Source organism: Spermophilus citellus (assembly GCF_964194105.1).
Source record: "Spermophilus citellus genome assembly, chromosome: 2".
NCBI classification, from domain to species: Eukaryota; Metazoa; Chordata; class Mammalia; order Rodentia; family Sciuridae; genus Spermophilus; species Spermophilus citellus.
The window spans coordinates 134,034,069-134,061,899 of NC_138183.1; the positions used below are offsets into that span (position 1 = coordinate 134,034,069).

Genomic DNA, 27,831 nt, shown 5'->3' on the forward strand with positions numbered 1-27,831 from the left:
AAAAGACTTAGGGCTTATATACCTCAGTGATATGTGTCTTATGTAGTTTAAAAAAAATAAATAAAATGTCTGACTGAACTGTACAGGAAGTTATCTTGATGTTAAACATCTATGGGTCCACTGTGCTTTGGAGCTAAACATTTTTAAGATGTTTCTCTTCTAGCAGTCAGGCTGGCAATGTGTCCTCCTTCTAAATTGTAGTTTATTAAGCAAGGATTTCAAAACCAGGTAATTAAACTTGACTGAAGTGGTATATAAAAGCAATAGACTGGGCTGGGGATATAGTTCAGTTGGCAGAGTGCTTGCCTTGCATGCACAAGGCCCTGGGTTCAATCCCCTGCACCACTAAAGAAAAAAAAAAAACACAGTAGACTGAGACAAGGAGAGACGCTTACCTCTAAACAACCACAAGAGTTTTAGTGCATAGGCTAAAGGAAATGAAACTAAAGCCTTCAGGGAAGTGTTACAATTTGGTAAAAGTACTGAAAAATTAAATTTCAAATAGATGTTTATAATTATATTTAAGCTGATTCACAAGCATCTACTGATTATCAAGCTCTACACATAACATTGAAAGAGTTTCTCCCTCTCCACTGATAACATTTCACTGTTTGAGTCTTTAAAACTGCTGATTTAGTCACACTTGATTTATTCCTGCTCTAAAAAAATAAAAACCCTCACTAGTCCCAAAGATTACTGGTGAGATCAGGTCTGGCTAGCCACCTTCTATCCCTTATAAAGTCAAAGCGCCTCTAAAGATGAGAGACATTGCAAATAGAGACATAACAGCAAGAAAGCTGTCTTTCCTGCCCAGAAATAGCACTCTCTTGTTCCATAAACATTTATTCATTTGATAAAAATTTATTGAGCACCTACTATGTGCAAGGCTTCACACTAAGTGCTACAATACAGACAGTATGACAAAACTGTTCATATAATGTAGAATCAGAGCTAGTCCTTAATAGTTTTCCTGATATCAGAGAAAAAGAATGCTCCTCCCACCTAGTTCAGGGAGCTAAGAGCATTGGTAAAGTCTGCTATATGTCCTTTGAGCAACCCAGCAGAAATTTTTGTCTTCAAATCAGCCATTAAGTCAAAACAAATAAGGCACGTTTTTTAAAAAAAATTCCCCCCTTTAATTGACCAAAGTAAATCCATGACATTTCATTTGGTAACCTGCTCAGAATTATAAAAATCATTCCATTTTGGCCCAGCCCATACTGTCCAGGGCAAAACTTCCAGACGATTCTAATGCCATCCGGCTCTGTTCTTATAAACTGCATATAAAAAAAAATCTTCAACATTCTAAATATGAGGCGCTCAGTGCAAAGCGTATCATAGCTGGATGTGACATTTACGTCCTTGACAAGCCTCGATTATCCAGGTCCTTTACCTGCACACACACATACACACACACAAAAAAAAAAAAAAAAAAAAAAAGTCAATTAAATTAATACTGATAACCAGGTCAACTTTGAAGAGTTTTTTCTAGTGAAATGGGTTCACCCAGAGCAGGTTGGATTATGTTTGGTTCTGCTGCCTGGTTTGACACTGTGAATAAATAAACATGGGTTAGAAGGTCTGGTAACACTGCTTAATCTTTCAGAGTATCTCTATGAGACATAGTAAATAATTTTCCCTTCACATTATCAAAGGCTCTCAATCTTTTCTTTTTTCTTTTTTGTACCAGGGATTGAACTCAGGAGTACTTAAGCACTGAGCCACATCCCTATCCACTTCTTTTTAGTTTGAGACAGGGTCTTGCTAAGTTGGTCTCACTATGTTGCTGAGGCTGGCTTAGAACTTGTGATCCTCCTGCCTCAGCCTCCTGAGCCACTGAGTTACACATGTGCGACACTGCGCCTGGCTCAATCTTTTTTTATGTAAGAGCTATAGCACACTCATGTGATTACATGTCTCTTTTTACCATCAATTCCTCAGTAGGAGACAAGTAATGTAGTTCAGAAACAAACACACGAATTTTCTTTTTCTTTTCTCCCCTCAGGCCTGAGCACTGAAACATTCAGATCTAAATAGCAACTGGAAAAAATGTTGCTGCACCAACTGCTAAAATGACAGCCACTGGGAGATCTACTCTAAGGATAACTTAGAATTTTAAAAGTAAAATTCTGAATGAATTGCAAGCTATCTTTCAGATACAGGTGTCATCAGAAATACCCCCATTTAAGAAATATGGTGGGGGCTGGGGATGTGGCTCAAGTGGTAGCGCGCTCGCCTGGCATGCGTGCGGCCCGGGTTCGATCCTCAGCACCACATACCAACAAAGATGTTGTGTCCGCCGAGAACTAAAAAATAAATATTAAAAATTCTCTCTCTCTCTCTCTCTCTCTCTCTCTCCTCTCTCACTCTCTCTTTAAAAAAAAAAAAAAAAAAAAAAAAGAAATATGGTGGCCTATTATTTAAGCACTAGAACCTATCTGCAAACATGAGGGTCACTTTCTAAAACAGTATAGCATCTGCTCACCTTGTATATCCTGACCAGCCAATGTTCTGTGGTATATGCTTCCTCCAGGACATCAAGCTCAAAGTCTTTATTACCAATCTCAGCATTTCGGACACGGTCAAAGCCTGGTGGGCGTTCTAGAAAGGGACAAAAAAGAATACAGTATATCTTCTACTACTTAGATTGTTATTCCTCAGGCTGCAGTTTGATTAGACACTAGAGTCTGCAAAAAAAGAGCATCAGGTAGTAAGAGCAAATCAAGGTTACCCTGTTCAAGTTGATGTATTGCCAGAATCCATGGAGCTTATTTTTACTAAGAGATAGGGGCCGACTTCCAAGCCCCTCTTTTTCTGAGAAATATCAGAAGCCTCTGTAACACACTACTAAACCCTTCCATGGATCAGAAAATCTATCAGAAACCAAGGACTTGCATGTACTTCAGAAATTCTTTCAACATCAAAACCATGAAATTCAAGACCAAAGGAAAGACAACCTCATTAAATTCTTCTCAGTGTATCCATCTGAAGAAATGAAGTCTTCTGTCTGTCTATCCCTATATTCCTTTCCTCAGCAACATTCTTTACTGAGACACAACAAAAGATATCTGAAAGCACAGAATCTGGTGCTATACTGCCTGAGTTTGAATCCGGACCCTACCTCTTAGTCATGTGAAGTTGGCCAGTTTAGTAACCTACTGGCACCTCAATTGACTCAAAATGAAATAACAATATTAGCGTCTACTTTCTGAATCACTGTGAGGATTAAATGAATTAACAGATATAAAGCATTTAGAACAAAGCCTAAAAAACAGAGTTTGCTAGCTATTTCTGTTACTGCGATTATTGTTAATGCTGTGAATCACTCACTGGCTTCTGTGTAGACCTGCCCAAAGCGGTAGTAACACATCTTGTACATAAGGCAGTTGAGCAGCACTGGAGAACCCTCACGGTCCACACGGAATTCCCCAGTTGGAGTATAATAGTCATTCTCCTTGATGTGTTTGCCTGTGTCTGTGCTCCCTCCGATCCGAACCATCCAAAGAAACTTGTTGATATCTAGAGAAAAGAAACTGCTGCATCAAAAAGGTTGCTAGAGCTAAATAACCAAATGAAAAAGCTATGTAAGGAAATTCCCCATATTTTTCTAAAAGGGAATGATACCATCCACTCAACTCTATATTAAAAACAGGAAAGACAATGTGTGAGTAAAATATTTTTCCTCAAAATATATAATTTTTCTCAGAAATTATTAGACTCCTGAAATCCTATGCTATTGATCCAGTCTTATGCCACAACTGAAATTATTCTTACATATTAGCTGGGGACTGAGCTATTGAATATAGGAGCCACTAGCCAGATGACACTAATTAAGAACTTGAAATGTGGCTAATACAAATTAAGGGATGCTGGGCTGGGGATGTGGCTCAAGCGGTAGTGCGCTCGCCTCGCATGCGTGTGGCCCGGGTTCGATCCTCAGCACCACATACCAACAAAGATGTTGTGTCCGCCGAGAACTAAAAAATAAATATTAAAAATTCTCTCTCTCCTCTCTCTCCTCTCTCACTCTCTCTTTAAAAAAAAAAAAAAATTAAGGGATGCTATAAAAACAAAATACACATCAGATTTCTAGGACTTAATACAAAACACACACAAAAATGGGTAAAACATTAGTTATTTGTTAAATGTTTTGATATACTCAATTAAATAAAATTAATTTCAAGTATTTTACACTTATTTGATGTGAGAACTTAAAATGACTATGTAGATCCCATTGTATTTCTATTGGCCTATGCACTGACCCAAGGGATAGCAGCTTTACCAAAAAGGAAAATACAAGTTTGCTGCTCCCTCCTGAAATACAATTTCAAAGTCACTTACCTCCAAAGCACAAACATGAGAAGTCAACATTTCTGTGTCAAATATACTCCCAGACTCTATAAATACTGATACCACCATCAATTCAGGATATTTCTTAGATATGTCATTCTCTATTGTTTATTTATAGTTTTAGGGAAATCAACTGCTCTGTTTAACTGAATGGTTAGTATAAAAAGTATTACTGATCCATAGGTTAGTAATTTTATATTAACCCTTTTTATTAAAAAGGGTTCCAAAGGATATTCCAGAGGTAAAGAAAAGACTCTGAATCCACACTGTTTGCTTTGGGTTGGAATTCTAGCACTTCCAATTCTAGGTGAGTGACCTTGAGCAAGTTATTTAACCTCTCTGTGCTTCAGTTTCCTCATCTATCAAACTAGAAAAATAAGAGGGTTGCAAATAAAAACTAACTATATCACTTTTCACAAGGTTAGCATTCATTGAACAACATTACTATCCTCCTATATCTATAGTCTTTCCTTCATCTTATAGATGGAAATATTGAGACAGAGATTTGCCCAGATCATACAGACAGAAACAAGACCAAAAACAAAACTCAAGTATCAACTCAGTATCACAGAACTCTGGCACTGTAGCTATCTGGCAAATACATCTGAGGCAAAAATCTGGCAACCTTACTAAATGAAGAGTGAAAACTAATAGGAAAGGCCTAGAGGGTGTGGCTTAGTGTGATCCCCAACACCACCAAGATAATAACAGCAATAATAATTTCATAAAAATTAATTTGGAAGATACAGTTGTCTACAAAAAAAATTCAAATAAAGGTAATACTGTATCAACCTCTCTTTGGAGGGAATCTGGACTATGATCAGATTTAACTATTTTGTTTCAAATCTGCATTAAGTATTCAATAGAAGGTAAAATGAAATATGTGTTACACTGCAAAAGAGAAAAATTTTGTCCATGACCTGAACATTCAAAGGAAATTTAAATTAAGAACATTCAAGAAGTGCAATGAGATATGACCATGAAATAATGAAGCTTTTAAAAAATCATTCATACCCAAATGCCTATTATCACTTTAGAAAATGTCATTTTTTGAGTATGCACCACTTAGCATAAATATATTCAAAACATTTTGGAATTACTTATTTAAGATTGCCTGAGTGTGTAACTCTGCCAGAGTATATCTTTAGTCCACCAAGTGTCTGGAATTCAATCCTCAGCATCACAGAAAAAATGATCGCCTTCAGAGCCCAAGTCATGGGTTTTTGTTTTTTCACAGTGTTGCTTATTTGTTGGTTGGTTGCTTTTGTTTTGTTTTCTGGTACTGAGGATTGAACTCAGGGGCACTCAGCCACTGAGCCACATCCCCAGCCCTATTTTGTATTTTATTTAGAGACAGGGTCTCAGTGAGCTGCTAAGCATCTTGCCATTGCTGAGGTTGGCTTTGAATTCCCAATTCGCCTATCTTAGCCTTCTGAGCCACAGGGATTACAGGGGTACATTGACACACCCAGCTATAGTTTAGTTTTTAATAAACTCAGGAAAGACAAGAATAATGACTGGGGCCGGGTGTGGTGGCACACACCCGTAATCCCAGCAGCTCTGGAGGCTAAGACAGAAGGATCTTGAGTTCAAAGCCAGCCTTAGCAATGGCAAGGTGCTAAGCAACTCGGTGAGATCCTGTCTCTAAATAAAATACAAAATAGAGCTGGGAATGTGGCTCAGTGGCTGTGTGCTCCTGAGTTCAATACCTGGTACCTCCCCCCACCAAAAAAAATGAATAATGACTGAAGTTGAGTTGGGACGTAAGGGAAGGTGGGTAATTAAGACAATGCTAAATATCAAGATTTACTTTTTGGCTGGGCATAGGGGTGCATGCTTGTAATCCTCAGAGGCTCGGGAGGCTGAGGTAGGAAGACTGCAAGTTAAAGCCAGCCTTAGCAATTTAGGAAGACCTCGTCTCTAAATAAATAATGGGTCGGGGGTTGCAGCATAGTGGTAAAGTGCCTGGGTTCAATTCCCAGTACAAAAAAACTAAAAAGCCTAATATGATCCCAAGAGATAAGTCCAATGAGAAACAAATTAATACTGTCTTCTCTAATAGTTGTCACATGCATATTTTCATGTGTCTAGATAATGAGTTTCTGTACTGATTTTTTTTTTCTTTGGAGGGTGGGGGCTGTCTTTCTGCATTGTTTAATGGTTAGTATTTTATTTTCTTCTTTGAAAATAATAGTCTAGCTTCTAAAGATCATGGTTAACTAGTCAATCATCATTCTTTCAACTTAAAAGCATGGCATACTCTTTTCTGCTAAGATTTTCTTTATGAATGAGTGTTTTTTCATGTAAACTTAAGCTATTAAACATCAATTTCACCTCATTAAATGTCTGATTTTCACAACATTTTTATGCTTTTACATGACCAATTTATTATGAAGAAGCAGCATCTCCATTTTCATTAAAATATCTATACCATCACTACATGTGCCAAATGAAAACTACAAATACTAACAAGTATATGCAAAGACATAGAACTAAGAATTTGCAGTCACAGGTAGTAGAAACATAAACAGGTACTCCACTCTGGGAATCTCTTTATCAGTATCTCTTTATTCTATTTAAACTGAACAACAGACATTACTCCTAAACTAGTAATTCTACTCTTTGGTACATATTTCATCAAAAATATATTAGGGAATGTTCAAATCAGGATTATTCATAATAGCCTCAAAGTAGACACAGAACAAATATTCATCAACACTAAAGTGAATATACTGTGCTACATTCACACAATGGAATACTATGCAGGAATAAAATTTAACAATTTACAACTATTCATAACCTGAATGAATCTCTTTTTTTATTTTTAGCACTGAGGACTGAACCTCATACTACTAACTACATAGGGAAACCATACTACTAACTACATCTGCAGTCCTTTTTGAGACAGAGTCTCACTAAGTTGCTGGTGCTGCCTTTGAACCTGTGATCCTCCTGGCTCAGCCTCCTGAGTTGCTGGAATTACGGGCATGCTACACTGTGCCTGGATCCACAATATGAATGAATTTTGCAAACATAATACTGACCAAAAAAAGTCAGAAGAGTATATATGGTATTCTCATTCATAAAGTTAAAAAACAGGCAAAACTTCATAGGTATATGCATATGACAAAATGTATCAAATGATACTTTTTATTTAAATATGTGCAAGGTACAATTATGAAACAATAAATCTGTTTCAAAACTAAATAGCATTAGAAGCTAGGACGGTGGTCAGCCTTGAGAACTGGTGGTAGACATTGCAAGGAAGTATAAAGAATAATTCTAGAATATTAGTAATACTCAACCTGGATTGTGGTTACATGAGTGTAATTTTTCTCTAAAAACCCATCAAGCTATACACTTAACAATGTCTACTTCTTTTTAAATATACTCAATCCCAAGTTTACTTAAAACATCTGTATAACCAAGACTATTTTTTTTTTTGGAACCAACATTTGAACCCAGGGTCTCTTAACTACTGAGCCATATCCCAGCTCTTTTTCTACTTTTTATTTTGAGACAAGGTCTCACTAAGTTGCTTAGGGCCTTGCTAAATTGCTGAAGATGGCTTTGAACTTGTAATCCTCCTGCCTTAGCCTCCAGAACCACTGGAATTACAGGAGCACCACCATGCCCGGCTAACCAAGACGTCTTGACTTTAATAATATTTACTTTCATGCTAAGTTACTTTGTCGGGTATCATGTGCTAATTGCTAATTTCTAGAATTTCACACACAAAAAAATATTTTCCAAAAATTACACTCATTTTTATTCCAACATTATAAACATAATCTTCCATTCATCTCAACAAGCAAAAAAATATTGTTAGCAATGGCTACTTAAGCTAAGACTTCTGGGGACTATCCCTTTCTACCACACATATGCATACATGCATACATACATACATAAACACAACATGCATGTATGTACATATTTACACACATACACAGATATACATAAAAATTTCTACAGACTTAGAAATGTTGTTATTATAATAAAAAGAAAACCGAAAAATAATTGCACACAACCAAATAGTGCTGGTGCAATTGTTTGTGAAAACTGAAGTCTGGTGACAGGTCCCTACTATAAAACATGATATAGTTTTATTACTTATATACTATCTGGATGGAACTGTCATGTGCCTATATCAGAAACTAATCTAAAATAAGAACACATCTTGGGGATTAGCTCAGGGGTAGACTACATGCTCAGCATGAGCAAAACCCTAAGCTCAAACCTCACCACCAAAAAGAAGAAAAAAAAGAAAGATAACCACAAAGTAATCATTAACTGCAGGTAAACAAGTTATAGTGTACTAGTTGACTCAGCAGTCAATAATATTTAAAAGTCATGATTCTGAAACCACTTCTGGATTTAATCAACAATTATAAATTAACTATGCTAAGAAATGAGAAAGGAAAAGGAGAGAATATGAAATAAACTGCAAAACTCTTTGTTTATGATAAGAAATTTATAAAGTATATCTATAATTGACCAATCACTGAATATAGCAAAATATACATACTACTTAAAATTATGAGGGGCTAGGGGTATGATTCAGTGGTAGAGCGCTTGCCTTAACATACACATGAGATTCAATTTCCAGCACCAAAAATAAATAAATACTAGGAATAACTGCTTTTGGGGATTGGTGTTAAAGAGGCTCTAGTTTAGGGGATACGATAATTCTTCATTATAAACCTTCAGAATTGTTTTAACTTTTTAAAAAATTAGCAGGTATTACTTTAATCTTGTAAATGTTATTTTTAAAGCAGTGAACTATATTTTCATGTTTCTTATAAAAATATCTTTTTGCCAATTATCATAAAGAACATGGTAATATTTGCCCTTTTATAGATTCAGTTGTCACTCAGTGTCTGTAGGAGATTGCTTCTAGGACTCCCCATAGATACCAAAATCTACAGATGCTCAAGTCCTTTAAATAAAATAGTGTTTGCATATAGCTTACATCCTCCCATATATTTTAAATCATCTTTAGATTACTTATAATACCTGACACAACATAAATATTATGTAAATACATTTTATACTATACTGTTTTAAGAATAATGATAAGAAAAGTCTGTACATATTTAACACAGACACAATTTTTTTCCCCAAATATTTTCATTGAATTCATGGATGTATAACTCATGAATAACAGGGCTGTGTGTATGTACATATGACACTTATATATACATACAATATATATATACTTTTTATATGTAAATGCATTTCATACCTACATATATTTAAAAAACATTTTTTAAGCTAACAAATGATTACATGGCTTAAATTGATTAAATAATGCTAATTCTTAAGTTTATTTTCATAAGCCTTACAGTCTTAGTTTTACTACTTGGGGAACTACTGTCTTTAGACAATCATAGCATGTCATACTGTGAGAAGGAAGGAAAGGACAGGGAAAACAAAACAAAACAAAACAAAAAGAAATAAAGTCTTGGTTAGAGTAGTAAGGAGATTCATCTAGTTTTCTTATAATCTATGCCCTAGCATGTATGAGGCTCTGGGTTCAATTCTCAGCACCATATATAAATAAAGGTCCACTGACAACTAAAAAAAATTTTTTTAAATATTAATAATAATAATCTATGCCCTGCAGTTAGAAATGGAACCAAGTACATTACCATCAGAGGAATACCCAGTAAGGCCTCCAAAAATGACAAGCACATAGCTGACATCAAGCTCCCTCATGATCTCATAGGCTTTTTCTTCAGAGGATGCCATTGCCTAGAGAAATGAATGTATAATCTTCAGAACAAAATCTCAAATCATGAGATTTCTTCATGAGGAGTATTTTCCACTAGACTGTGCATATCAAACATTCAAAGGATCCCTTAACTTACCTGCCCTACTCGAGAAATATGGGTATTATTCCATGTATTATTGTCCACTAAAATTGTCCTGTTTGCCATAGCTGTAATCTGGTAGCCATAATCCCACCATGACATGACCTTTGCATCCTGAAAGAATAGTAAAAGAAACAACAGGATTCTTACTACCCTAAAAATCAAATGCAAGACAAAGAGTGGTAGGACATCTGTGATCCTGAGGCCTGGCTCATTAACCAATTTCTTCACAACATAGTACACTCCTAATCAGAAAATAAATGTTGGTATCTTTTCCTCCATTTATATACAATCATGAAAACTCAGCACAAGTTATATACAATCCAACATTCCCAAATCACTTTATATAAACAAGCACAATGATGTGGGATGTGTAGGGGACTGTGTAATACACTAAATGATACTTAAGTGATAGCTTAGTATCACTAAGTAACTTTATTAAATAAATGACCTCCTAACAATATAACAAAAATCAGTTATTATAAATATGGGAGGAAAAACACAAAATCAAAAGATTTGATGGGCAGGGATTAAGAGACTCTTAGTTCTGAGGCTACGGTTCTAGCTAAGTAGTAGAGCACTTGCTTAGCATGTGTAAAGCCTTAGACTCAATCCCCAGGCACTACCAAAAAAAAAAAAAATATTCTGGTTTTGACTCTTAACAAATATGCTCAGAAATGCCATGTTCAATAGATAGTCCAAAAGAAATGACTTCAGATTCTCAAAAGGTAATAAACTAAAATGTTAAAAAGTACTTATCATTAAGTGTTAACTTTATGGAAATAATAACATGTATTCTGGAACTGAGGTTGTGGCTCAGTGGTAGAGCGCTCACCTAGCATGCATGAGGCACTGGGTTCAATCCTCAGCACCACATAAAAATAAAATACTGTGTTCACCTAAAACTAAAACATAAATATACAAAAAGAAAAAAACATAAAACATGTATTATATATTTTTAACTTTTTTTTTTTCCCCCAGTACTGGAAATTGAACCAGAGGTATTTTACCACTGAGTTGTATCCCCAGCCATTTTTTAAAATTTCGAGACAGGGTCTTGATAAGTTCCCCAAACTGGCCTTGAACTTGTGATCCCCTTGTCTCAGTCTCCTAAACTGCTGAGATTATACATGTGTACCACCATGACCAGCTTTTCTTTTATTATTGGGAAGGATGGTCTGTTTCATATCAACCCACCAACATATCAATGCAAGTGGCCATGGAAAGTTTAGATAATTAAGATTCACTACAGAAGAATTATCTGAATTAAATGGAAGTTGGCCTTTAAAGTTTATTCAAGACTAGATTTCTAAAGTTCCAATTTCTCCAAACTTTCCACCCTTCTCAAAGCTACATGATTCACTATAATATCCAGTGTTTCCCCCTTAATCCCTACCCCACAATTGCATTCCTCCCAAATTTTCACCTCTGGAGTATTGTGACGAAGCCAATAATATGCTTCTCGGAAGTCATCAAAAATGATCCTACTGCCATCCCCACCACGGGCAGACAATACAATAGAAGGAGAAGAATAGGCCTCGCTGGTCACCCAGGTTGAATGAAAGGTGTAGGTGATGAGAAAAAAAGCCATGACCAATATCATCCCACTTGCCACCTAAACAAGGAAAAAGAATTACATAATAAACAAACCAAACTAAATTAACAGGACAATTTCTATATATAGACAATATAAATGAGATGAATCAAAATAAGTCAGAGGTTACCTGAGTTTATTCTAACCACCTATTACAATGCTCTAATTTACTCTCCCACTCAAAAACACAAACATACATATCACACACACACACACACACACACACACACACACACAGGCAATTTCCCAAATCTGCTATACTGTCATTTAATTCTTACTTCATTCTTAATAGGGTAAGTAGAATCCTGTTGCTTCTTGCTTTTCTTGTCTGGGCGACTTATGTCCAGATTCTTCATATATGTGGACAGCACCTGAGAGACTCCAATGCCAGAAAGAATGCACATAACAGGTGCTAACACCAACATTAGACGTACCTAAGAGAGACAGGAATCATCAGTCTAACCAACATTTTACAATTACAAATTTCATTCTATTAGTAAACTATGACATCAATTTAGAGGTTTTCATCAAACATGATTTTTCAGTAAAGACAGAAAATGTTTGGGATAACAACAACAAAAGTATATATTTCTTAAACTCTGTCACAGGTACTTATGTATACATATGTGTCTTGAGTAATACAAAATACATTCCTAATTGCGATTTGGAATCAAAACAGTGTTAGAAATATTGTCTTAAAATCCCTCCTCTCTTTTAACTATCTATCTCTAGATAGTACTCCCATACCTTCAAGTAAAAAAGCATCATTTCCCTTTTTAAGTCACCCAGAGTCAAATTCTTCAAAAAAATGCAAAACTGCCTTGCTACATAAGATTATGAACCCAAGAAAGCAGAACAACACAACCAGAATGTATGAGGGTCTTGGACATCCCTAGCGAGAATCAATAATAGCAAGTAGCTCTACAACTCAGCCCCTCAAGTGCTCAGAAGGAAACGTCTATACAAACTTTACTATTTTCTGAATCCTACCAGGAAAAAACAAAAACAAAAAAGCACCTCAGAGTTAAGAGTGAAAAGTTTTGCTAAGACTGAGGGAGTTCCTCACCATTACAGCTGAAAAGTACATGCTGGTCACACCATACATGATGATAAAAATCCGGGCATCAGACAGGTTGCTAAAGCAGTAATAGAGACCAACTACAAAAGAGGGAAGGAGAAGTAAGCAGATGAGCCCTATAGGCAGAAACCTACAAGGGAAATTATCTTCATTATATCACTGGATGATTCCACACATTTAACTCAGCAATTCCACTTCCAGGAATTTATCCTAAAAAAAAAAATCATAGAAATGTGCAAAAGATGTTTACTGTCACAAAAATTGAGAAACAACCTAAAATGTCCAGCAAAGAAGCTAGTTAAAAGCATATTTTAAAAATGGAATATGTCAATTAAGACACTGCTGCATAGGGTTATGGACTATTTGCCCTTTTACACATCTTTATGCATCTTGTACTGAAACAATAAAACTAACGAATGATATATCTTAAATATTTCTATAAAATAATGGGCTAGGGATGTGGCTCAAGCAGTAGCGCGCTCACCAGGCATGTGCAGGGCGCTGGGTTCGATCCTCAGCACTACATAAAATATAAAGATGTTGTGTCTGTTGAAAACTAAAAAATAAATATTAAAATAACAATAATAATAATAATAATAATAATAATAATAATAATAAATTACAGGGAAATTAAATTTTTTCAGTGCTAGGAATTGAACCTAGAGTCTTGAGCATGCTAAGCAAGTACTCTAGCACTGAGCCACATCCTCAGATGATTCTTCAGGATCAGCGGAAAAAACTGTACGATCTTATTCTTATTCAATAAATAAGTAAATGAATATACACTGATATCCACAATATCAATAAGTGGATAAATATAAATTATTAATAGTAGCTAGAGATAGGTGGTAAGAACTCTAATTTTTACAATTTTTTTTTACTTATTTATATTATTTTCACAATACACAAATACTTCCATAATAAAATAAAGTACAAGTTATTTTATAAAAGACCACTGACATTGGTAAGTTCTAAAATATATCTGAATTGGCCAGAAGATAATGAAAATGCTCTACAGTTTGTAATGCCATTATGAAACTTCAATACTGCAAACAGGAGAAATTAGATGAAGTCAGGAGTATATGCCAGAAATACTACAAAGAAAAAGAAAGAAAACAAAAAACAAACAAAAAAACCCAAATAAGAAGTAGAGTTAAATTTTAACATAAAACAAATAAACAGAAAGTTATGAAGAACTGAGCTTGCCAATATCTGTAACTTCAACTTCTGACTCCTACTCTCCTTCAAATATCTGGAAAATGTGCTTAGCCATCCTCTGTCCTGCACAGCATAAACAGGCAAATAAGAACAAAGATGAGGGTAGTTGACATTTTTAGAATCAAATGGTGATTCTATGAAAAAGGGCACTTCAGAGCACAAGGTAGACAGACCTGGAAACATGAAAACGAGGAGCTGCAGATCAAAATAGTAGGAAGACCAGGTTGTGGGCTGATGCTCGGACACAGAAGCAATGATGGGGATGTTGTTCTTAGCATAAGAAGGATCCAGCAGTGAGTAGAAACGCCCCGTCCATGGAGATATTTTTCCTGGCAGCAAAGAAGTAATAAATATTTCACTTACACTCCTAAAACAAACATCCTAACCTAACTAATCACAACATCTCATTTTAATAACACTCTTAGAGACAGAGAAGGACTAAGTTTTTGCTTCAATGCCACCAATAATACTGAAGAGTTTCACTCCTTTTCCTTCAAACTTGAGCATACTTGAGTCAACATCACCAATAGAATAAGAATTGGTTTATATATAAATTCAGAGAAAAAAATGAAGGCAAAAGAGCTTCCTGAAAAGGTATTATGCCTAATCTGGAAAACTCCAGAGATTAAATAAACTATGTCCTCTAGTCCCACTCTGAATTAGACAATACTTGGGTAAAAACAAATTAGCTTCTGAGAGTGGAAAAAAAAAAAATGAAGGAGGAAAATGTGGCAGGCTAACCAATCTGAATGGCCATGATTAAGTTCCCATAGGGTTAGATGAGTGCCATGATATAAGGTATCACTAGGAATGTAAGAAGGTCTACCAACCAATGGAAAAGAAAAAGATTAGCAAGGTAAGATACAGTTCTTTCACCAGGTGTAATTAAAAGTAGCTCTAATAAGACATTTTCTGCTATGGTAAATCTAACACTGGGGATGACAAGTGAATTGAATATAAAAAAGCAAAACTTTAGTATTTGAAATAAAGAGAAACAGGAATAAAAGAAAGAATCTCCTATGTTCAGGAAATACTCTTTTTGGAGTTTATTTTATGTATCCATTTTCATTTAATACTAGAAGCTAAGATCCTACCCTACCTGTCAGCATGAGGAGAGCTCCCACAGTGAGTAGGACAAAGCCTACCAGGGATATGACACTACGGAAAAGAACTTCAAATTGCTGTGGATTTAATTTGCTGCGCAGGTAATCCACAAAGGCATGGATCTGGCAAAGACCAAAGACTCCAAAGGCTGCCATGTGCTCTGATGAAAGGACAGGCTGTAGGGAAAAAGCATTATATATGGTAATAATATAGCCCAGACCCTTATTACCCTGATCTATTTCAGGGGTCAAATAAGTTCTGAAGTTTCCCAAAGGAATCAGTCCAATCTAGGCAAGGGTTTAATTCATCTGACATATTTTCCAAATATACATAGAGTCCTCCAAAACATACCACACACCATCTTAATCACATCTCTGCCTATTGCTCAGGCTATTTCCTTGGCTTGGTCTGCAATTTTCCTGAAACTTCTTTCATTGAAATTCTCATCATTCAAGACCCAACCAAAACAATACCTGAAGAGGCTGAAAACTCTATTAAATCTAACACTCACCTGGAAACCCACAAAGGAGATCTGCATGGAAAGAATGGTGCCCAGGCAGTAAACTGTGCAATAGGCCACATAAATCCGGTGGGAGAAACGGCCTGTGAGCATCAGCACCAGAACATGAAGAGGAATCAAGTTGATCAGGAACACATAACCTCCCCATGAGGAAACCTATGGCAGGGGAAAAAAAAAAAAAAACAGTTCCTCTGAGCACTCCTCCTCAGGTCACCACTATTATACTTTAGGATGTCTCTTGTGAACTTTCTAAAGCTTACTTGTTTACATAACGACTGACTTTACTTATGTCAAGTGGCTTAAAGAGTTTAAATAGGCCAGGCACACTGGCACACACCTGTAATCCTATCGACTCAGGAAGCTGAGGAAACAGGATCATAAGTTCCAGACCACCCCTGGCAACTAAGAGAGACCCTATCTCAAAATAAAAAATAGAAAGGGTTGGGATATAGCTCAATGGTACAGGATCCCTGGATTCAATCCCTAATACCACACGCTCACATACAAAAAAGTTTAAATAATTGATTTTTGGGGGGTGGGGGTAGAAAAATCACACCCCATTACTGTAAGTTAATTGCCAGCTCCCTTATGGCTACTAGCATTATAGCAAGACATACGCAAGCATCAGAGTAAATCTAGATGCAATCCACTGTATGGTCCCATAGAGAATTTAGGGATATATAAGCAAGTAGAAGTAGTTAAAGGAAGAAAGTAAAGTTTTAAGGAAAACATAACCAGAAAAGGTTGGTCAACTAGTATGTACCCACAGGAAATAGTTAAAGAAATTTAAAAGCTGGACACTGTGGGAACCTGTAATCCCAGCAAGTAAGAAAGCTAAGGCAGAAGATCACAAGTTCAAGGACAGCTTCAGAAACTCAGTGAAACCCTGAGCAACTTAGTGAGACCCTGCCTTAAAATAAAAAATTAAAAGGCTGGAGATATAGCTCAATGGTACAAAAGTGCACCTAGGGTCAATCCCTAGTGCTGGTTTAAAAAAAAAGAAAGAAAAGAAAAAGAAATTCAAAAATGAAAAACATGTAGAGAGGTTGGGGATATAGTTCAGTAGTAAGGCATTTGCCTAGCATGTGTGTGTGCAGCCCTGGGTTTAAGCACATGTAGAAAAAGTTACCATGTAGAAATAAGCAAGAGCACACTTGGCTGCCCAATAGATAGAACCAGTCTTCACTGCCTTGATCCACATGTAGTAGGTGAGGAGCATGCAAAAGATGGCAATCCCTGCAGGAAAAAAAAACAAAAAACAAAAAACACCAAAAATTCAAGAAGCTATGCCAGCAGAGTGGCTAAGAATACTGTTTTGAAGCAGACTGCCTGATTAAGATCTTTTATCTACTACTTAGTAATACTGTGATTTTAGGTAAATTATTTTACCTCCCTTTGTCTCAGTTTCCTATTAAAAAAGATGTCTGATATAGTAGCTACTTTATAAAACTGTTGTGAAGATAAATATAAATAATGCACATAAAGAATTTAGGTTGGGTGCCATGGCACACACATGTAATCCCAGAAGCTCAGGAGGTTGACACAGGAAGATCACAAGTTCAAAGCCACCCTCAGCAATAACAGGGAGCTAAGCAACTCAGTGGGACCCAGTCTCTAAAAATAAAGTACAGAATAGGGGATGTGGCTCAGTGGTCCAGTGCCCCTGAGTTCAATCCCCAGTATTCCCCCACTCCTCCCCCCAAAAAAGAATTTAGAACAGTAAGCACTCAGGAAATGTAAGCCAATATTATTTTTGTTCTTTCCAGACATTATATTTCCTGCTACTTCTAAAGAAGTACTATACTATCATGCGCCATCCTGCCTCTAGATCGTAACATAAGCTGGCTCTGGTTGCAACTCATCTTAATATCTACCTAATGAAGTATAAACGTCAGGGCCCAGTTTAAACTCAATCACTTCCAGAAAGCTTTCCTTGACGACAAAAACCCAAGATAATCTCTCCTTGTACTTCATTCTAAAGTAGTCTTTATATTTTTATCAGAGCACAAAGCACTATATGCCTGTTACTAGAGTAATTTTTTTTTAAAGAGAGAGAGAATTCTTCAATATTTATTTTTCAGTTTTCAGTGGACACAACATCTTTATTTTATTTTTTTTATGTGGTGCTGAGGATTGAACCCAGAGCCCCACGCATGCCAGGCAAGCGCGTTACCGCTGAGCCACATCCCTAGCCCTAGAGTAACTTTTATAGGTCCATTTTTATCATACCAGATTATGGGCCAACATAATATTCATACTCTCTATCCCTGGGCTGGGGAATATAGCTCAGGTGGTAGAGTGCTTGCTTCGCATACACAACACCCTGGGTTCAATTCCCTAGCACCACAAAACAAAACAAAAATACTATGATCTATCCCTTTAATTTAATTATGAGCCAAAATAATCTTATTCATTATCTATCTTTATAATATTTAACACTGTCTTCCAGAAAACGACTTTCAATACATTTAGAATTTTAAAAGTCATTATAATTTTTAAGGATAAATATATCCCTTTATCTAAGAAAATAAAGCAAATAATTATAATGTTAAAACAAGAGTTAACTCTGAGTCCTGAGATGAGCCAAGAGCTTACAGATTTACCGGTTACCTCTCTAGCAGGAATTTCAGGATAAAACAAACTTGTCCAAGATCCCTTCTTGCCCATTTCTAAAATTCTTATCAAGTATCATTTTTATTATTGCTAAGCCTTAGATCTGACCCAAATTCTAGGGTACTTTGTGAAATTCTATTGGATAATGAAGTTAATGAAGTGAACAGACCCCCTTTAGCATTTTACATGTCTACCTTCATTATCATAGGAACCAGCCACAGATCGGGAGATATATCCAGGAACTACAGCAATCATGGCAGCAGCAAGAAGTCCAGCCCCTGCATCCTAAGAAAAAATAATAAGAGTTAACACCAACACATCTATGAGAGAGAACAAATAACCAATAACCCACTAGTCCATTCTGATTAAATGGGCCTAGAGAGCACCCAACAATTTCCAAGGTAGATGTGAAGTACTACAAATGCTCACATCACCAAGAAAGCTAAAACTTTTATAACCAAGTTCCCATGACACCAAGTCTAAAACTGAGTACACATATACTGAGGACAGATTAAGTCACATGACCTACCTAAATATCAGCACTTGCCCCAGAATGTGCTATTTGCTTTTTTTTTCTTTTTAGTTATACATGACAATAGAATGTATTTTGTACATTTTGTACATACATGTAGTATAACTTCCCATTCTTGTGGTTGTACATGATGTGGAGTTATACTGGTCATATATTCATATATGAACAAAGGAAAGGTATGTCCAATTCATTCTACTGTCTTTCCCATTCCTATCCCCCACCCTTCCCCCAATTCTCCCTGTCAAGTTTGGTAAAGCTCCACTCCCACTCCCCATTATGAGTTAGCATCCGCATATTAGAGAGAACATTCAGTCTTTGATTTGGGGGGATTGGCTTATTTCACTTAGCATGATAGTCTCCAGTTCCATCCATTTACCATCAAATGCCATAATTTCATTCTTCTTTATGGCTGAGTAACATTCAATTGTATATATGTACCACCCAACCCCAGGTCTTTACCCGTGAGCTACATTCCCAATCTTTTTTTTTTATATATATATTTTTATTGAGACATATGGTCTCCCTAAATTGCCAAGGCCTTGAACTTGCAACCATTCTGCTTCAGCCTCCTGAGTTGCTGGGTTTAAGACATGCACCATTGTACCTGGCTACTTTTAGGGTTTTTTTAGTTTGTTTTTGTTTTATCATGCTGGAGATTGAACCCAGGGACTTGCTCATACCAGGAAAATACTCTACCACTGAGCCATGTTCCAAGCCCACAGAATTGGCTGTTTGACTACAGGTATCCCCAAGCTAATCAGTTCCTTCCTCTAACAATGACTGCACAGGAATACCAGCCATACCTCTAAAAGCCATGCAATGATGAACAAAGGAAGAAAATCATTGTGTAAGTAAAAAAGGCAAAAGGGATAAGTGATAATCCACCTAAACTGAAGATACCAGGAACATAAGTAATAAAGCTGGAGTATCACCAGGCAACTTTTGAGCTCAGGAAAAAAGTAGAAACAAAATAAACTCACATTCCAAAAGAAAAAGGGTTTGTCTGTTGATAAGTGTCAAATTTGGGACAAGGGCAACAAGAAGAAGGATGAAAAGTTTCCCAAACTAAACTCAGGCTTCTAAAGTTCTCCTACTAGTTTATCACCTCTTAGGTATCCCCCAATTACCACAGCAACACACTAAGAATAGATTCCAGGGAACCAGGGTCAGCAAAGCTGAAACCTGAAAAAAGAGCCAGCACTTACGGAGAGAAGCCAAATGGCTTAAGAATTTTAAAATAAATGCTAAATAAATAAATAATTTATAAGTACTTATTTCCTAAGGAAAGAACTAACTACCTTAGAAAATTTTTTGTGTAGTTGTTTTTTTTTTTTCTTCTTCGTTACATTGTAAGGGCTTCAAAATCAAAATCTCACATTATGCATTTTAAGTTTTGTTTTGTTGATGGGGGTAGTGGGGAGTACTAAGGATTGAACCCAGGGCTGCACATAGGACTGGCAAGTGCCTTATTAATGAGCTATAGCCCCAGGCCTTTTTATCTTGAGACAGAGTTGCACTAAATTACCCAGGATGGTTTCAAACTTGAGAACCTCCCGCCTAAGACATGTGCCAGCTTTTTTTCTCTCTCTCTACATAGCAATTTACTTTTGATTTTCAAATATCCTCGCCTATGGGCAAATTGCAAATGATAAGAACCACATATTCTAGGAGGGGTTGGAGTAAACTCAATGCAGCCTAGCAAACACTGTCCATAGACTCTGGCTTCCTGTAAGACTCTCAGTTCCCCACCCTCTAGCATCAACAAGAAAGGCTGAGCAACATTTATTCTCAAGTCTCCTATCACCCCAAATCCTTCACCTTGAGCTCTTTGGTAAGGTGGTACGTGACGATGGTGGTGAAGGAAGAGAAGAGTGGGGCCAGGAACACACAGACATTCCGAATGTCGATGGTGATGTGGAAAAAATGGAGAACATGGTAGATTGCAGCAGAGGTGATCATTAAGCCTGAAACAGGAAGGAGAGACTCCATTAGGTTGTCCTGGTAAGACAAAGAACTTCAAGGAAAGAGAAAACATCAATGAAGTCACGACATAGGTCTTGACAAACAACCAGAAACACTAACACAGCAACTGCAGTAGACCTCTAAATTTCTTTCCTAAGCATTCAATGAAAAGTCCAGAATATACGAAAAAACATGCATCACCACTTTCCCACACATGTTCTCCTGTCTTACATAAGATAAACCATGAAAAAAATCTATAATCACAATGAAATTATAAGTGTCATGAAATAAAACTATTAGAAATATAAGAAACTATTATATATAAATACTATCCAGTTAAAAAAAATTTTTTTTAATTCTGTTCTTCTTACCTGGATAAATTGTTCCTCCAATGATTCGTCCCAAAGGGTACCAGGCCCGGTCATCAAACCAGTTATGGAATTTATAAAATCCCTCCTCAGCCAGGAACCGGGTAGTCCGATAATTAAAATACCTATACCAAGTAAGAAAAGATTTGTGCCTCCTCTTCTTCCTACCCAAATACTTATACTAATTTAAATTTTCTTCTTCAGGGTATACCACTGAGAAACTTATCATTACTTCAATAAAAGTCAATTTGGTTCTAAAATTATACTAATAGTTTTTAATAATAATTACTTCAGAAAAATGGTGATTTGGAGTGCCAAAAGTCACTACATTACTGTAAGTCTCCTTATTCTACTCCATGCTTGTCTTAACAAAAGCAACCCAAGCCAATACTTCACCAGACTGGCACACGGTAGGCAACAGGAACAGTCAGAGAATTCAAGCATCCAGAAGACAAGACCACTGAGATATGGCACCAATAGATTTTGGTCCTTTTTAAGTAATAGACACATTAAAAAAAAAAAATTCTATACCAGACTCAAGGACATGTGGATAAACTCAAGTGGGTGAGTATCTTAAAAGATATTGGTATAACACCATATGCAGGATGAAAAATTTTCACACACACCAAGTTTAAGGGGGAGGAGGGACAAGGGAGAAAAAAAGGGGGAGAAGGACAGAGGAGGAGGAGGAAAAAGGAAGGAAGGCTAAAATAAATAAGAATCATGACTGACAATCCTTCCAGCCCATCTCCCTGACCCTATTTCCTCTTTGGTCAGTCAAGTTTAACAACTGAAATAGGTAAGAGAAGCAACAGATGGAAGAAATCTCTATCCTCTGTTCTTCACTGATGAATGTTATTTTGGTGACCATTGGAGAGAGAAGGGATGAGGGGAGAAGGCAGTCAATATGTGTCAGAATTGTGTCCTTTACCTACCAGCAGGAGGCAGAGTAATTACAGAGTCATCTTAGTGGAACTAGGTTATTCTCTCCAAAAAGAATGGTCAAATCCCATAATCACTATGCTCCCTTCCAGTTCTATGACTATAAAGCAAATACCTTTGTTTTCCTTGACTGTCTCTCCTCAAAACCCTCTCAACTAGAGGGTCTGAGAAAGAAACTCTGACTGTAATCAAGAAACAAGAATATAAGTTTCCTCATTCATGAAAAAAAAAAATTTAAGTTGATTTTGGAGGTCCCAAAGAGAATATCTACAATGCCTCTAAAATGCTTTCCAGTGTCTTCACAAAATGATAAGTCTGCATACCAATGTAGGCATTAAACTTTTGAACCAATGTTCCAGCAGGTAAATTTTTTTTTTTTTTAAAGAGAGAGTGAGAGAGGGAGAGAGAGAAAGAGAGAGAATTTTAATATTTATTTTTTAGTTATTGGCAGACACAACATCTTTGTTTGTATGTGGTGCTGAGAATCAAACCCGGGCCTCACGCATGCCAGGCAAGCGCGCTACCGCTTGAGCCACATCCCCAGCCCCTAGGTAAATATTTTTAAGATACTTCAAGAACCTATGATTCTGGCTTTCCAAACATTTCATAAGCCTTAACTTGAGGTAACATAGTGACACTGGTCTCTGGAGTCAGACAAATCCACATTCATCTTGGCAACTCCATTAATAAATTGTAACTCTGGATAACCTCTCCAAGCCTGAGCTTCCTCATTTATTAAAAAAAGGAGGACCTACATCTTATTGTTTTCGTAAGGATTTATAAATAATCTATAAAACAATGCTTGGAACAAAATGAATCTCAAGTTCATGACTTTTAATTTTCTTTTGAGCTCTGAATATACACCAGGTCCCTTTCTGTCAATCTGCATCTGTAACTTTTGACCAAACTCAGAAGCTAGATTTCTCTTAGCCTAGTCAGATCTTAAATGACAGGCAAGTCACACCAGCAATGCTTCTCACATTTTTTGAGTTTTTCTAGACTTAGCTGGTCAATTCCAACAGAAATGCTTCAAAAATATGAAAAACTTCCAAGATTTTCCTCTTAAATGTACTGAAAGCACATCCCCATCACTGAGAGCTGACTTAAATCTGAATCTAAAAACCACGAACCTGAATACCTCCAAAGGAAAATACCAGACCAAGCAAAGGTACTCACGGATCGAACTCATGGATAACACTTTCGAATCTCAGGACAGCAAAGAGACGAGTGGAGAAAGCTACAAAAATTAGAAAATAAATATTTTAATGTCAATATGCCATGAAAACAACAGTCAATAAATAATAGCATTATAAAGAAAACAGAATTATTCAACACAGGGGTCACATAAAAAATAAAATAATTCCTCAATAAAATCTATATCCATCAGTCCCCACACAGAGGAAAAAAAAGAAGTCTGACACTGGCACTACATTTTCCACTTACGTAGGACACATTTAATCACCTATTAAATTGTTTCTAGTAAATAAAACCTATTAACATTACATTTACCTACTAATACTCAACTCAGCTTACAAGGTCATCTTTTATAAATGCTGACACCACACATACACAAAAAAAACGAACCTTAATCTTGGAGCAACGCAAGAGTATGTCAAACATGACTATATTTATGACTCATGAAGAACTTGAAAATCTATAAAATAAGTTCTCAAGGACTATCAAAACTACTAAGTATCTAAACTGAAGATAATTGTCCTCTACAAAATTCAGTGAACAATCCCCATTACCTCTCTCAGCCCTATGAGAAAAAAGAATTAGTATGCTTTCATTCTTTCCCAGAGGATTGCCAGTCCTTTTATATTCCTTGTTTCTTTTATTTTGCCTAGAAAATTATCATGAAGGGGAAATGCAAAAAGAACAAATTACCATCCATTAGAAGAACAAAGCATTTAGCCAGGTGCAGTGGCACACACCTAAAATCTTAGTTACTTGGGAGCCTAAGCCAAAAGGATCACAAGTTGAGGCCAGCCTGGACAATTTAGCAGGACCCTATCCCAAAATAAAAAAATAAAAAGGGCTGAGGATGCAGCTCAATGGTAGGACCTCCCTGGGTTAAATCCCCAGTTCCATACACACACACACACACACACACACACACACACACAAAAAAAAAAAAAAAAAAACACACAAAAAGCATTTTAAGAAAGCCATGTTTTACTTTTTTCAGCATTTTCTTCTCATTCCCAAAGAAATGGAGACCCAGGTGCATACTCACATAACACAGCAGCCATTGATAGAATGAGAAGCTTTAGAAGAGTGTCCTGCTTCTCATAGGACAATCGCAAAAATCCAAGCTTAGTCATCTTGACATCGATGAGTCACAACAGACAACACTCAAATAGCTAAAATGGAAAAGTCAAGATCATAGAATACTGAACACCTTCCATTTACTTAACTTTCATCTTATACACAAGAAGAGAACCATAAAGGACATATGAGCTAGCGAAAAGAGAACAGGCGGTCAGGCCTAGTACCAATACCCAAACCTTGCCTGAAGTATGATATACTGGGAAGGAAGTAGACACAATCAGATCTATGAGATAAAACTAAAAAGGAGTCCGGTGTGGTGGTACACGCCTGTAATTCCAGCATCTTGGGAGTCTGAGGCAGGACAATCACAAGTTTGAGACCAGTCTCAGCAACTTAGCAAAGCCCTAAACAACTTAGCAAGAACCTGTCTCAAAATAAAAAGTAAAAAGGGATAAGGATATGGCTCAGTGGTTAAAATGCCCCTAGGTTAAATCCCCAGTACCCCAATCCCCCCCCAAAAAAAATGTAAAAAGAAATGATCTAAAGAAACCACTCATGTTTAAGCCTCCCACTCCTTCACATCTAAGTACATAAATACAACTGTACATAAGTACAACTGGCTATAGTATCAGATAACGAAAGCAGGGCTAGGGAGCAGCTCAGTAGCAAAGCACATGGTGAGCATGCTCAAGGCCCTGAGTTCAATCTCTAGCACAATAAAAACAATAATAACAAAATAGGATGGAAGGGAGAGTGGCAAAATAGGAAAGATGAAAAATGAGAAAAAATATGAAGAAAACACTCAGAAAAAGTCAAATATATGGGGAGTAAGAAATGGAGAGTAAACATTAAGTACAGAAGTGAAAGTAAAAAGAGGAAAAACAGAAATCATGACTGAATCAGCACAATTTCAAGCCCTAAATATAAGATTGAATTGACTGGCAACAAGCTTCTTTCTTTTCCAAATCTCAACAAGGCTGTAGGGTTAACTAAAAGCCATGATTGATCATTAATGCAAGTAAAAGTATGCACCCAAGAGGGGAACATAAACATACACAGACCACTGTACTTTTAATCCCTACATGACAGTGCAACTACTGCACAGATCTATTAAATCATCTGTTTCAAGGCCTCTCTGTCACTGACACTGCTGATTTAAAGCGACTGATTCCATGACACAGAGATAATTCATGGAACCAGATGCTAATCTTGAGGGAAAAGAAATAAATTTTTCCTACTGAAGCAGAAAAAAGCAGGGGAGGGGAAAACTAAATTAAAACAAAATGTTCAGAAAGTAGTTATAGACTATTAAAAAAGGTAATACTTAATAGTCAAGAGCTACATAGCATTACTTTACCATAGCAGGTTGCAGGTTAGCCACTTCTGTATAAAACAGTACTACCTTCTTAAATTATAAGCTGATCAAGGGCTAAGGAATGAAGAATATAATAACAATATTTAATATTGTTCAAAACTATGCTGAAAATGAAAGGAACCTGCATTAGTCCTAATCTTTTCCCCACTACTAGAAGGAAAGGAGGGAAAAAATAACACTGGACTAGGAGGAAGGCATGAAGAAACACATTCCTAGTCTCGAAACTGAGAAGTCAAACATATTTTCTATAATTAACCGGGGCAGAGAAGCAGATTTAGATATGAGTGTTTAATTATAATCCCAAAAGAAAAACTTATGGTGTAATCAAAGACCTAACTCCAGGAAGTTAACAATCCAGTTTTATCTCTAAAGTTTGAAGCCGTTTTCTGGAATGGCAGAAACAGAAACAAACTTAACACCATTGATTTGATATAGCCTACACACCTATAAAAATAAGGAGAGTGTGCTTGTACCTCAACCCGAAAACTGAGTAAAGGAACTGGTAATTTAAGGCCGGGCCGTAAGAGAAGTTTTCATCCTGTGTTTTCTGGTCATTTTCACAAACCGCCAAAACAAATAAGAGCACAGACACGTTCTGAAAATACTTTTCTTTCTGCTCTCCTCCTCAACTGTATCCTGCTACCTCTGGCATCTTGTCCCACCCCTATCCTAACTTCCACGACTGCAACCTCTCCAGCCCCGTTTTCCTACACACGTTCCACACCCTCACACAGTTTGCTCCCCTTCCTCCCTTCAGGTCTCCTTGGCAGGTCCCTGTCCTTTCAACCATCCAAACCTGAGAACCTCTGACCCCACCAGCCGCTGGACCCCCCACCACTCAACACCCTAAGCGTCTTCCCCTCCAAACTAGCTGCAACATCCAGTTTTTCCCACACAGTCCTGGCCTAAGCGCACGCCCCATCCCCGCGATCTCCTTCCCCAGACCTTCACGTCCTTCCACTCCAGGAGGTCCCCACACCACACCCCACGCCCCCTCCTATGCAGGGCCCTAAGCTTTGCTCCCCACCACCTTTTAGAGCCCTGCCTCAAGAACTTCGTACACGCCCACCAACACCCTGCACCTCACCAGATGCTAATCCTCAAGTTATAGCCTACGGCCTTCTCACCTAGCCGGCGTTCCTCAAGAACCCGCTTGGTTCCTTCTGCCATCCGTTCAGCGGTGCACCCAACCCTGGCAACGGCTGAGTCCGCCCCTGACTGCTCCCCATTGGCTGGCTCCAGGCCAATAAGACAATTCGGGAGAGCGATAAGATCACGACGTTGTCTGTCAGGCTCGGAGGCGGGGACCAAGCCACGATTTCACTTCTTAATTGGTTAATACAACTATCATTTATCAGTCCAGAGGTGGGACTATGAGCTCCCACCGAGCTGTCATAGGCCGGTTCGTGAAAGCAAAGAGCGAGAAAAGAGCGTGCTTGGAGCAGTTTGGTTGAGGAACGAGGAGTGACGTGTCAGACTGCCGACCCGGAAGAAGTAGCGTCGGGAAGGTGTGGTCCGTTTACCGCAGCCATGTGACCAGAAGCGGAAACTACGCTTAGGTACTGCTACTACCAAACCTAAAAAGCGGGATCGTGAAGTAGCTTTTCTGTTTCTAAGGAAGAAATGGACCGTTGCCTAATAAAAGGTTAAAGGAGAGGCGGGAAGCTGTTCTGTTGTTGGTGAAAAGTCAAACGCTTCCTGGTCCAGACCGACCGCTCGATCTTGTGCAGGATTCATCTGCTAATTATTCGCTCGAGAGCTGTTTTTACTTGCTGTGGTAACTGCGTTAGACAAGGGACCCCTAACATTTCATTAGGCATTTTCATTGCTTCCGCCCCTGGCTGGGAAAGAGCCTTTCTAGGCCTAAAAGGGCTATCCAGATGAAGATGGAAGAACCGCCAGTGCCCGACTAAGGGACAGTCGTTACCTCCAGCAAAGTTCTCCCAAGAGTAGACCTGTTTTTTGTTGTTGTTGTTTTGTTTGTTTTTGCCAAACCAGGAGACAGCCCAGTCCTCCTTCACTCACCCTTCCATA

At 37.3% G+C, this 27,831-nt stretch overlaps 1 protein-coding gene across 2 annotated transcripts; it reads right to left on the minus strand.

Annotated features, from left to right (window-relative positions):
* STT3A (STT3 oligosaccharyltransferase complex catalytic subunit A) lies at positions 1-27,010 on the minus strand. Of its 2 annotated transcripts, none has more exons than XM_081280992.1 (18): positions 26,925-27,010; positions 24,388-24,514; positions 23,328-23,388; positions 21,213-21,334; positions 20,698-20,843; positions 18,542-18,632; positions 16,864-16,970; positions 15,726-15,890; positions 15,210-15,390; positions 14,284-14,439; positions 12,881-12,972; positions 12,093-12,248; positions 11,647-11,835; positions 10,218-10,334; positions 9,999-10,101; positions 3,331-3,519; positions 2,486-2,601; positions 1-1,393 (listed from the first exon to the last, which is right to left on the minus strand). In XM_081280992.1, exons 2-18 carry the CDS (start codon positions 24,473-24,475, stop codon positions 1,355-1,357), a joined length of 2,118 nt encoding a protein of 705 aa, XP_081137118.1. In that variant the 5' UTR covers positions 24,476-24,514; positions 26,925-27,010; the 3' UTR covers positions 1-1,354. The 2 variants fall into 2 exon arrangements, with proteins under 2 accessions (XP_081137118.1, XP_081137119.1); XM_081280993.1 differs by lacking the exon at positions 1-1,393 and adding an exon at positions 1,444-1,551.
* Between the last annotated feature and the right edge of the window lie 821 nt (positions 27,011-27,831).

Bases quoted from the DNA above. Each gene is read 5' to 3' on its own strand.
- STT3A (XM_081280992.1), bottom strand. From the start codon at position 24,475: ATGACTAAGCTTGGATTTTTGCGATTGTCCTATGAGAAGCAGGACACT. The intron at 12,249-12,880 runs GTGAGGAACTCC...TGTCTCTCTTAG, and splicing joins TGTACTTTTCAGCTGTAATG to GTACGTCTAATGTTGGTGTT. The intron at 11,836-12,092 runs GTAAGAATTAAA...TTCCTTGTTTAG, and splicing joins CTTACCCTATTAAGAATGAA to GTGGCAAGTGGGATGATATT.